General features: G+C 33.4%; 2 protein-coding genes across 3 annotated transcripts; both read right to left on the bottom strand.

Moving 5' to 3' along the window:
- Positions 1-62: 62 nt before the first annotated feature.
- On the bottom strand, positions 63-1,418 carry LOC118045857 (transcription factor CPC). Of its 2 annotated transcripts, none has more exons than XM_035054588.2 (3): positions 784-1,418; positions 554-638; positions 63-460 (listed from the first exon to the last, which is right to left on the bottom strand). In XM_035054588.2, the coding sequence occupies exons 1-3, from the start codon at positions 908-910 to the stop codon at positions 373-375; spliced, it is 300 nt and encodes a 99-aa protein (XP_034910479.1). In that variant the 5' UTR covers positions 911-1,418; the 3' UTR covers positions 63-372. The 2 variants fall into 2 exon arrangements, with proteins under 2 accessions (XP_034910479.1, XP_034910480.1); XM_035054589.2 differs by having other exon boundaries at positions 859-1,407.
- Positions 1,419-10,611: 9,193 nt separating this feature from the next.
- Positions 10,612-11,839, bottom strand: LOC118045853 (polyubiquitin). The gene has a single exon (XM_035054584.2). It carries the CDS (start codon positions 11,649-11,651, stop codon positions 10,734-10,736), a length of 918 nt encoding a protein of 305 aa, XP_034910475.1. The 5' UTR covers positions 11,652-11,839; the 3' UTR covers positions 10,612-10,733.
- Between the last annotated feature and the right edge of the window lie 496 nt (positions 11,840-12,335).

Consider the following 12,335-nt stretch of genomic DNA (forward strand, 5'->3'; position numbering starts at 1 on the left):
TTACCTTCCGTTTTCAAGGAAAGATAAATTCGTAATAGTAGAAAAACCCTAAACATGAGAGATTTTGGACAAGAACAGGGGAGGAGTGAAGTCTTAGATGAAAATCAAGAAATGGCCAATGAATCAAGCCACTTCTTGTAACAAGATTTGGTACATCAAAACTTACCGATGCACAAGAAAAACATAGAAACAGTAAAAAAAAAAAAAATTGATTTCAGTTCCTTGAGCAATCAAAGACAACAGTTGCATGAAACACAGCATAGCTACAGAACAGCTAGACTCAACTTAACCCATCATCTTCTGCTTATGAATGACAGACCCAGAACTTGCTCTAGCAGAGGTAAAGAAAGCAGAACTTGTGCTTTTACAGCTTCATTCACTTGTAGAGTATCTAGTGTTCCAGTACTTCTCTATTTCCTCAGCTGTTCTTCCAGGAATCCTTCCAGCAATCAGAGACCACCTGATCAAATTATTAAAACTTTAGGTTAAATATTTTGAATCTGAAGGCTAACAAAGTCATTGAAATAGAGAAACAAAAGGGCAACAGACAAACCTCTCTCCAACTAGATTAAACATCCTAATTATAAGTGTCTCCTCATCCTCAGAGAATTCAAGCCTTGATTCCTGACTTGTTTCCTCTGAAAAAAACATCCCAAAATCAATGAACCCAAATATATATAGTATTGAACAAATAGTCCAACAAAGAAACACCCGCCCTTGTCGTGAACAAACACTTCAAGTATAAGCAGCAAAAGGTAACTAAACTTAGAAGGGACAAAATACCGTTAATATTTTTACCAACAAGCTGTGTAGGTAAAGAAGAAGAGACCACAAAAGTGAGTGTCAACAGTATAGTACCTCTCGAATACGCGAAAGTTTCATCAGAAGAAGAATGTTCAGACTCAGCCATAGGGAAAAGGAGGAAATGCTTTGAAGATTACGAAGTTGCCAATAGGATTTTAGTGAAGAAACAATAGAAGTAAAGCTTCTGGGATAGTATTAAAGGGATTGGAGTACCGATATATTAATAGCAAAGCATGGCACGTTTTCTTTTTTTATATTAAAAAAAAAAAAACAACACAAAACAAATAATGGATGGTGCTCAAGATGCGATGACTGGTAGTTGTGCGCTACAAGACATGAACAGCATCACCACTTTGATAGCCAGCAGGAGCTGCTGGGACTTGTATGCCTTGTTCTTTGGTAATTATTTGAGGCATGTAATTAACAGAAGGGCAAAAAACAAGATAATTAAGGATGAACCCTTTTGTTGCCTTGATTGTCCCACACTAATGAATGTGCAATTTTTTTAGTTTTCCACACCTCATGTTGTAGAATAATTTTTTCCCCGGGTCTGGTCTCTAATTCCATCTTCAGAATTGACATAGTTTCTAGATAAGATTGCTCGTTGTGTTGGTTAGAATTCAGAGGAAAAGGTACAAATATATCAAGATGCGTGTAGACAAAGAAAGAAGTTTTTATTAATCATGATTGTATCAAGTGGATGCCTGCACTTGTAGGCCCGTGTACGGGCTTTTTTTATGGACTAGACACTCGGCCTGATTTATCAGGCCCATAATGTGTGGCCTTATTTTTATGTGCACAATAATAGTATTTTTTTGTTTCATTTTATTTTTTTAATAAATTTTATGCATGTATTAATTTATATTATAAATTAATTTTAATCAATAAATTCATTAAATACAATCAATTAAATGACCAGTTGTTTTACTTTTAAATAAGATCCTCATTTTTTGTGCACAATAATATACATAATATTTTTTTGTTTCATTTTATTTTTTTTAATAAATTTTATGCATGTATCAATTTATATTACAAATTAATTTTAATCAATAAATTCATTAAATACAGTCAATTAAATGACCCGTTGTTTTACTTTTAAATAAGATTTTTTTATTTCACGTGATCATTTTTATATATGTATATGCTTTTTCACTTGCTAAACGTTGTCTTTTCTTTTTAGCTATATAATTCAAATAAAATTAATTTATTTAATTAAATAAAACTATAATCCAAGTTATTGGTAAAAAAAAAAAAAAAAAGACACAATTGCATCATCTAAATATTTTACTAAAAAAATATAATATCAGCCCACAACCTATTACATGCATCAATCTTGTGCAAGCCCTGTAAAGACAAGGACATGTTCTTACGTAATCCTTGGAAATACGTCTGTCGTTTCCCGTATCATTTGAAGGAAATGGATAGATCCTGGGTCGCTATAAAGGAACCTGCTGTAGCCATGTGAGCATCCTTTCGAGCTTTGTTCGTGGCAGCTAGTGGAAGGTCACGCCATGGATACTTTACTTATGCTTCAAATCATTTCTTTTGATTGCTGAAATCACCAGCTAATAAGTGTCTGTGTTCGTGTTTTAAATTTGTTTTTTAATATAAAAATATTTCTTAAGATTTTTTAATATTATTATTATCGCATTAAAATTATAACAAAAAATATTAATTTAATATTTTTAAAAAAATTAAAATAGTTTCAAATATAAAAACAAACAGGAGAAGACATGAGATTAAGTTTCCAGTTTCAGCCTTGTTTTATTTCCTTAAGAAGGAAAATCTAACTTTACTGCACATTGATGCAAGATGTGGTCCCATGAAGCTTAATATAATAGCAAAACCGCTGTCATGTCAACATCGCTAAGACTATTAGATTTATCCTTAACGAATTATCTTTATTATTATTCAAATTTTTCAGAAATCAACATTCTAAACTCGAGCATATTATTATTATTATTATTTTGGAAAAAATTGATATATATTGAAGGGGCTGCTGGAAGGAAGTCAAAATTAAAAATAAAAAAAAATGGAAGAGAAAAGAAAATCAAAGAATCAAAAACAGACAAAAAAAAAACATCCAACAAATACAAATAAAAAAAGTTCATCACGCTAATCCAGCAGTTAAAATCTTGATTTGATATTATTAGATCAATTTATAATACTTTTCAAATCTCATAATTAAATCAATACCAGTAACCATGAATAACTTATTTATAAACTTGAGTCATTTCGAAAGATAATAAATAATAAAAAAGAAGTTGTTTTTGAAAATCACACTTGCATTATTAAAAGCTAACCTTTATTATTATTATAATATAATGTTTATTGTTAAATCACAAATCTTAGTATAAATCTAAAGATCATATTACACTTACCTGACAGCAGTGGATAAATAATTGAATAAAGAGGAAATTGAAGCATGCTTGATCACTTTCTACATGACTTTATTGAAATCACCGAAAGCAACTAAACTTTAGCCTTGAATTCTGCTAACATCTTATAAATTCTTACTCGTATCCAGCACCAATCAATGAAACAAAAATGTAGCCACAAATTGCAAATGGTTTTTTCATCATAAGTATTGGAAGAGAAGATGAACGAGGCACGTAAAATGATATCTTTTAGGAAAATAATTATTTTTCTTAGTTAATTTTAATTTATTTATTTATTATATTTTTCTAGTTTTTTTATTAGAAGGAAATGCCTTTTTTTAGTTTATATTTTTTATTCATTATTTTTTTGAAATTTAGATTTTTTTTTTATATAAAAGGTTGTTATAAAATTTTGGAAAATGAAGATATCAATAAATAAAATTAAATATTTTGAAAGCCTCTTTATATTCATGGTGTTTTTTTTTTTTTAGTGTTTTTAACATGTAACAAATATTTTTATCATTTACTCTCATCTGCATCAATTGATATTAGAGTTCAATTATACTTATACTTGATGATTATGTTGCTTTGTTCTGTATTACATAAACAATAATAATTGATGTGTTATGAATCTATAATGGGGTGCCACACACAAAATATATTAAGAACCCATAATAGAGTGACTCACACTCAAAAAAGATATTCTTAATAGAGGATAATTTTTAATTAAAAATTAAACTAGTTCAGTTTTTTTAAAAAAATAGATATTTTTTTGAGTTTGTTTTCATAAGCTTTTCTAGATTTTTATTTATTTAAAGGAGATATTTTTCTAGTTTTTTTTTTCTATTTATTATTTTAGCATTTTCTAGTATTTTTTAGGTTATAAGTCGAAAATATGAATAAATAAAATTAAAATTAAGATTTATTCTATTGTTAGTTTTTGAATATTTTAACATATAATAAACCCTTTTTATCCTTCACTCCTACTTTTAACATTGACTATTTTCTTCTCTCGATAATTATTAACCAAGCTTTTCATCACAACCTTGAAAGTTTGTTGTAGGCTATCAGTTAACGACAAAGAAATCAATCTTGCTAGTTAGTTGCTCGACGCATCATTTTCAGCGTGAACGCATCCTTTTCAGCGTGAACCAGGCTTCCCGTCTCCAGTTTTATACTTAGAAAACAAGCTGCGAGCTGAAATCACATCTCAATTTGTAAAGATGATACGTTCATAGCACTAAGATTTTCAATAAGTTCAAGCATAATTTGATAGAATTTACAGGCTTATGGGCCAAGCTTAATCTAGTTTTTCAGATCATTAACTCAACCTAAGTTACAGACTGTCAAAAAACAATCTCAACCCAAAAACTTAAACTGTTAAGTGAGGTTTCAAGATATGATTTATATTATTCTTAAAAATACCCTCTCAAGTGAAAGCTATTTGAACTTGAAACTTGTAAAGGTTCACATTATCTTATACATAATTTTTATCAAATAAATGGGAATGATGAGACATCTCAACCTAACAGCTTAAGCTTTTGAGTAAGGTTCCAAGATATGATTTATATTATTCTCTAACACAGATTTCTAGGATACTAGAACAGTAGAACTAAACACAAAATTGCACTAATATACATAATCATCGCATGGAAATAAGGGAAAAACAGTTCCTTTCACGAAGGCTAATGTCTTAAGGATGGAATCTAATAAGGAAAAAAAAAAGTGTTAAGATTAGCAACAAATTTAAACTAGAACTTATGAGGTCAACAGCAGTATGTAATGCATGAGGGATGGTAATGTCAAAGAGTCCATACAATCTTTTTTAAAAACTTTAATGTATCAGCAATGGCAGAATCACATGGAGATCTCTCTATATATATTATCTTTATTGTTTTCATCAAATTTCTTAAAATATAAAAAAAAGACTAAATGAATATTTTATAAAAATAATTTTAATATTAAATATCTTCACTTCGAAATTATAAATCAGATGATAACTATAAATTAAAAAGTGGCCCTCTAACTTTTGTATTATTAATTTTTAAAAATTAAATTCCATTTGAAACTCAATTTTTTTATCTTTAGAAAGATTTTAATACTAAGTATCTCCACTTTGAAATTGTAAATATGATAACTATAAAGATTTTAAACACGAGATTTTATTAAAATATCTAAATTTAATTTAATTTAAAAAGTTTCAAATATGTTATTAAAAACCATAAATCTAATGATATGTTTTTCTTGTCTAACCCCTCAAAAGAATTTTAAACATGAGATTTTATTAAAATATCTAAGTTGAATTCAATTCAAGAAATTCTAAATGTATTGTTAAAAACCATGAATCTGATTATATGTTTTTCTTCTCTTCGATATTAAAAAATGGAACAAGAAAAAGGAAGATTGTGATATAACAGACAATAACAACAAAGGAGCTCCTGGGCCATGGTGCAGCAGGACTCTTGGTCTTATTATTGCTATGTTCATTCTTCAAACCCTGAATGGTTGTTGGGCTTTTCCCACCATTTCACGGTGGAAGAAGCAAGCACGCTCATATTCCGTGCGGCTGTCGCGGTTGCTTAACAGCCATGAATCTGATTATCTGTTTTTCTTCCCTTTGCGTGTAAAAAATGAAACAAGAAAAGGGAAGATTGTGATATAACAGACAATAGCAACAGAGGATTTCCTGGACCATGACGCAATTGCAGCAGAACTCTTGGTCTTGTTATAGCCAAGTTTTTATCTTAAGACCCTTGATGATTGTTTGGCTTTTCCTACCATTAACACTGGATGCAAGCACGCTCACATTCCATGCTCTCCGCTCCTGTATCCATATCATTTGTGATGTAGCTGGGATGGAGATAATCAGTAATTTTGGATAGCTAGGTGTAGATATGTAATAATTAGAGAATGATTTGTCTTGGATAGATTATATGGACATTTATAAATTAATGGGATAGGTTTAGGTTCAAGAGAAGATTGCGTCAAATTAAAATAATGATTCAAAAAACCTATAACTTTTGATTCAACTGTTAGATCACGTTTAGATTTTTATAGGAGTTTTGGAAGACCGTTTTTCTATAGATCTTATAGAATCACTACTGGTTGGATCTTTAGATTTTGAAAATCTTGCCTCAGAGTCTTGATTTTAACAGTTTTTATGATTTTTCTTGTTATTTTTTGATTTCATGCTTCTTTCCTTTATAATTTCAGACATTATCTTGGTTGTCAGCAGCTGCAGGGTAGTAGCAAATATTGTTGAAGTTTGGTACCAAAGCTGGAATAGGATTACTTAGTAGTAATCTACTACATTGCTATTTATCTGTTAGCTGATAGCTATCTATTTGTTAGCTGATAGCATTATCTAGATTAGGATGTTTCTTTCAATTCATTTGTTTAAGCTTATCTAGGATTAGACTAGCTTGTTATACAACTTATTTGATAAAGAAGAACATAGCTAGTACGTTTCTTTAGTGTTTCATTTTTCTGTAATGTTTGTTTCCTTCTATAAATAAAACACTGGGGATGGCAGTAACCAACTGAGATATTTTCTGCTCCTTGTTCTTTTAACTGTAAAGACTTTAGACTTTGTTCTTTGTTTTTTGTTCTTTGTTCTTTGTTCTTTTTCTTAGTTCATCAACAATAATCTGTTCTTTATATATCAGTTTTTCCAACAATTGGTATCAGAGCCTGGTTAGGATCTTTGAAGGGTTTGTAAGTGAAAACACGAGAGAATAGTAAGGTTAAATCAAAGCTTTCTGCTTTGAAGGGTTTGTGAGTGAAACACGAGAGATTAAGTGAGTTTTTTTTTAAGCAATGGATTCTGCAAATTTTCCAGCAAAAACACCACTGTTTACGGGGTAGAACTTTGGTGTGTGGGCTGTAAAAATGGAAACCTATCTCAAAGCTCTTGATTTATGGGAGATAGTGGAAAGTGATAAGCAACCTACTCCTCTAGGCAACAATCCCACAATTGCACAGATGAAGTTCTTTAATGAAGAAAAGGCAAAGAGATTCAAAGCTCTTTCTTGTCTTCATAATGCTGTAAGTGAAGACATCTTCACGAGGATCATGGCATGCAAATCTGCCAAGGAAACATGGGATAAATTAAAAGTAGAGTTCCATGGTGATGAGAAATCAAGAAGGATGCAAATTCTGAATCTGAGAAGACAATTCGAAGGTCTGAAGATGAAAGAAAATGAGAGCATCAAAGATTTCTTTTCTCAAATTTCGAAACTTGTGAATCAAGTAAGACTCTTGGGAGAAGATTTTCCAGACTCTAGAATTGTAGAGAAAGTCCTGGTGAGTTTGCCAGAAAAGTTTGAACACAAAATCTATTCTTTAGAAGATTTTAAAGATTTTTCTGAGATAAGCCTGCAAGAATTGGTGAATGCATTACAAGCTGTTGAGCAAAGGCAAGTATATAGACAAGAAGGATCAAGTGAAGGAGCTCTTGTTGCAGTTTACAAGGAGAAGAGTCGGGCTAAGAATTTTTACAGAAACAATCAAGAAGAAAAAAAAAAGAAAAAGGGAGAGGCTGGCAATCCAATAACTGGCAACAGAACAACAACATCTTCACTGAAGGGAAAGAGAAGAAAGAACATTTTCCTGCTTGCAAATTCTGTCAGAAAACAAATCATCTTGAAGCCTGGTGTTGACTCAAGAATGCACAATGCCGAAAATGTAAGCAATTTGGTCACATTCAAAGATTTTGCAAAAATAAAGCAGAACCAGAAAAACAAGCTCAAGTAGCCGAGAGTTCAAAAGTGGAGGAAGATTTTTTATTCATGGCTACAATACAGGAGATGTGTAACACAGCCAAGGCAAATGACTCATTATGGCTTATTGATAGTGGCTGCACTAATCACATGACTGCAGATCTGAGCTTATTCAAAGATTTGGATAAAAGCTATCTATCTAGAGTTAGAATTGGGAATGAAGACTATGTGAAGGTTGAAGGAAAAGGAGCAATTGAAGTAGAAACTTTATCAGGTACAAAAACTCTTAAAAATGTTCTTTATGTGCCTAAGATCAATCAGAATCTAGTTAGTGTGGGACAATTAATTGAATCTGGTTACTCAATATTCTTTAATGATGGAGTATGTGATATTAAAGATAAAAATGGAGTGCTACTGCTTTCTGCTAAAATGATGAACAGAAGTTTTAATGTTGATTGGAAAAAAGTATGTTTGAGTGCTAACACTTGTGAAGACAATGAATCTGTTCTTTGGCACAAACGGTTAGGGCACTTCAATTATGCAACTTTAAAGAAAATAGCTGACCTGCAAATGACTCACGATTTACCAGATATACAGGAACAAAAGAGTATTTGTGAAGCCTATCAGTTAGGAAAACAAACTAGAGTTGTTTTTCCTGACAATGCATTCAAAGCACTGTCAAAACTCCAGCTTGTACACACAGATGTGTGTGGGCCGATGCATAATGAATCATTGAATGATTCAAAGTATTTTCTTTTATTTGTTGATGATTACAGTAGATTCTGCTGGATTTACTTTTTGAAATCAAAATCTTATGTGTTTGCTGAGTTTGTTAAATTCAAAGCAGCAGTTGAACTAGAAACAGGAAAGAAGTTTGAAGATCTGAAAGGAAGAATTGGAATGTGTAGCTTTGGAACCAAGGAGGAGTGTTGAAGTTTGGTAACAAAGCTGGAATAGGATTACTTAGTAGTAATCTACTACATTGCTATTTATCTGTTAGCTTATAGGTATCTATTTGTTAGCTGATAGCATTATCTAGATTAGGATGTTTCTTTCAATTCATTTGTTTAAGCTTATCTAGGATTAGACTAGCTTATTATACAACTTCTTTGATAAAGAAGAACATAGCTAGTACGTTTCTTTAGTGTTTCATTTTTCTGTAATGTTTGTTTCCTTCTATAAATAAAACACTGGGGATGGCAGTAACCAACTGAGATATTTTCTGCTCCTTGTTCTTTCAACTGTAAAGACTTTAGACTTTGTTCTTTTTCTTAGTTCATCAACAATAATTTGTTCTTTATATATCAGTTTTTCCAACAAATATGCCATATTCTTTTAAATAAAAGGAGACACTCCCTGCTGCAATGAAGTAAAAGAAACTAGTCCATTTAGCTCTTCCTAGTGACATTAATTCACCAATATTTTTACCGAAGTGATAAATAAATGCAAACAGTAAGATGATCATGTAGAGAATGGCCACTCCCCTATATCCAGAATGAGAGTTCGCTTGATGACCATGCCAATGTGCATTCCGAATGATAACTAGAAGGGACATACTTCAGCATCTGACGTAATGACATAACCATCTCCAACCTTGCTAGATCCGAGATGAATGTGCTGTGGCCATCGACCTATTCTACTGCTTAGTGTTACTTTACTCATGCTTTCAAAGAGGAACTCATGGCTAAGGTCACATAGAATCCACATAGAGTTTGGATTTCAATAGAAATAGCACACATCCATTTCTGTCAGCAGAAAACAATGTTTTGCAATTTCTGCAAATTTTGAGCCCCATGCCTGGAACAACGAATCTTCTAGTGGGAAAAAAGATCTTTTCTTGTCCAGTTTTATATAGAAATTGGTAAATGATTAAACCTCCTGATTAATGGATTTCTTTCAAAGCCTACACTGGCTTCCCTACAAGTTCTTTTTGTCCCTTTGCCAAGTTTTTAACAATTCATTTTCACGAATGCGTACCCTAATGCAAAACCGTATTCCAAGGACTGAGATTTCCAAATTCCTGGCAACAAAATACCCCATCAACTGTTTCTAACAGTCCATGCAATTTCAACCAGTAAATGATAGGCCACAAAAAAACTTGAGTGATTCAATAAAGACGAAGTTCTTACATCAATCAGGTAAATAAAATACAGTATCATAGACATTATAGATGTTAAAGCATAAGATGAAAACATTATAGCCCAAATGAACCTTAGAGCAAAAGTAACGATTTTAATCTGAGAAAAAAAGTACCTGATCTTGAGACAAGTGAGAAAGTGGAAATATGGCTTTCCGCCACAGCTCTGTTTTTATGTTGGTGAGATTCTCTCTTTATCATCATCACACACAAACAATCTCTGACCTACTGAATCCGACATTAGGATTCTCGGAGATCCAGCTCCCTTGATTTCCATTCTGGAGGACGATCCCCTCTTTTTTTATTGTTTAGATGGTTTGCATTCAAGACTCGAAATTTATCAAAGATATAACTGGGACTAAATTACTATATTCTAATTGCAGGATTCTATCTGGTTTTCTGGACTGTTCAAACTCCAGTTAAGGGAAAAACAGGGATCCAAAGTAGGATTTTTTGTAGATGCAAAGAATATGTGTAGATCCTCTATAAGGTGGTCTAGCTAAAAGTCCAACACAATTTTGGATTTTGACAACATTAAGATAAATCATCGTAGGAGCATGAATAGAAATCAATATGAACCAGAAACTGGTAAGACATTTATTCAATCATTAGGAAACTTAAAAACAGTATTCATAAGGCCTTAGATAGCCAATCACACATGACATAATAGAAAACATTTAGCAGAACCAGAGACCCTTAGAAGCCACCGCGAAGGCGCAAGACAAGGTGAAGAGTAGACTCTTTCTGGATATTATAATCAGCCAAAGTCCTTCCATCCTCCAACTGCTTCCCAGCAAAAATAAGCCTTTGCTGGTCCGGTGGAATGCCCTCCTTATCCTGAATCTTCGCCTTGACATTGTCAATGGTGTCACTACTCTCCACCTCCAGAGTAATGGTCTTCCCCGTCAATGTCTTCACAAAAATCTGCATCCCTCCACGCAGCCTCAGCACAAGATGCAGAGTTGACTCCTTTTGAATATTATAATCCGCCAGAGTCCTGCCATCTTCCAGCTGCTTCCCAGCAAAGATCAACCTCTGCTGGTCTGGTGGGATCCCCTCCTTGTCCTGAATCTTTGCCTTGACGTTGTCGATGGTGTCACTGCTCTCCACCTCCAGCGTAATAGTCTTTCCGGTTAGGGTCTTCACAAAAATCTGCATCCCTCCACGGAGCCTGAGCACAAGATGAAGGGTCGACTCCTTCTGAATATTATAATCAGCTAGAGTCCGACCATCCTCAAGTTGTTTCCCAGCGAAGATCAAACGTTGTTGGTCTGGTGGGATACCTTCCTTGTCTTGAATTTTTGCCTTAACGTTGTCGATGGTGTCGCTGCTCTCGACCTCAAGAGTAATGGTCTTCCCTGTCAAGGTCTTGACGAATATCTGCATACCTCCTCGGAGACGGAGGACAAGATGGAGGGTGCTCTCCTTCTGAATATTGTAATCGGCCAAAGTTCGGCCATCTTCGAGCTGCTTTCCAGCGAAGATTAGACGCTGTTGATCCGGTGGGATGCCTTCCTTGTCTTGAATCTTGGCCTTGACGTTGTCGATGGTGTCGCTGCTCTCCACCTCCAGAGTGATGGTCTTGCCGGTGAGGGTTTTCACGAAGATCTGCATGTTTTTTCTTTAGAGAATTCAAAGAAAGAAGAATTTGTAAGGGTGCAATTGTGTGAGAAGAAGAGTCCGGGGACCGATTTTTATAGGAGTGAAGGAAGCCCAGATGGTTACGGCAAAGGAGAGGCGGTGATGGAAAGAGCTAATGGGGTTGGTCCACGTGTTGTTAAGCCTAACTGAGACGGCAAGGTTTGGAATATAGGATCGCCTTTCGTTTTTGCAAAGAATTTGGTGACCGATATTTGACGGAGTGAAGTTGGTTATGACGGGATTTGGTGACCGTTCTGTATTTGGATGGGTTTATCATAGGGATTCGTGACGGTGGATTGTAACAGTGGGAAGCCGTTTGTTTTTGGATTTTTTAGGAAACTAATTATGGGTTCGGCTTCGGCCATTATCGGTGGGCCGAAGCATATCATTAGTTGCAAGTTTCCTTTTTTTTTTTTTTTTTTTTTAATACCCTCATCATTTACTATTCTAAATTTACCTCCACATGTGACCAAATGGGCAGTGGGGGCAAAGGGGTGGTTCACTTTTGGCAATAGAAAGGGGGTTGTTAGGTGGCAGCTAGGTTAAAAAAAAATGTATCTATGGTTTTTTTTTTATTATTATTATTATTGACGCACCTGACATCAAGGCGATCTTAAAAATAATTCTTGATTATAAAAAAAAAAAACATCTAGTTCT

The sequence above is a fragment of the Populus alba genome, chromosome 11 (genome assembly GCF_005239225.2).
Source record: "Populus alba chromosome 11, ASM523922v2, whole genome shotgun sequence".
Taxonomy (NCBI): domain Eukaryota; kingdom Viridiplantae; phylum Streptophyta; class Magnoliopsida; order Malpighiales; family Salicaceae; genus Populus; species Populus alba.

Bases quoted from the DNA above. Each gene is read 5' to 3' on its own strand.
- LOC118045857 (XM_035054588.2), bottom strand. From the start codon at position 910: ATGGCTGAGTCTGAACATTCTTCTTCTGATGAAACTTTCGCGTATTCG. The intron at 639-783 runs GTATTTTGTCCC...TGTTTTTTTCAG, and splicing joins TGTTGGTAAAAATATTAACG to AGGAAACAAGTCAGGAATCA. The intron at 461-553 runs GTTTGTCTGTTG...TAATTTGATCAG, and splicing joins TTTAATCTAGTTGGAGAGAG to GTGGTCTCTGATTGCTGGAA.
- LOC118045853 (XM_035054584.2), bottom strand. From the start codon at position 11,651: ATGCAGATCTTCGTGAAAACCCTCACCGGCAAGACCATCACTCTGGAG.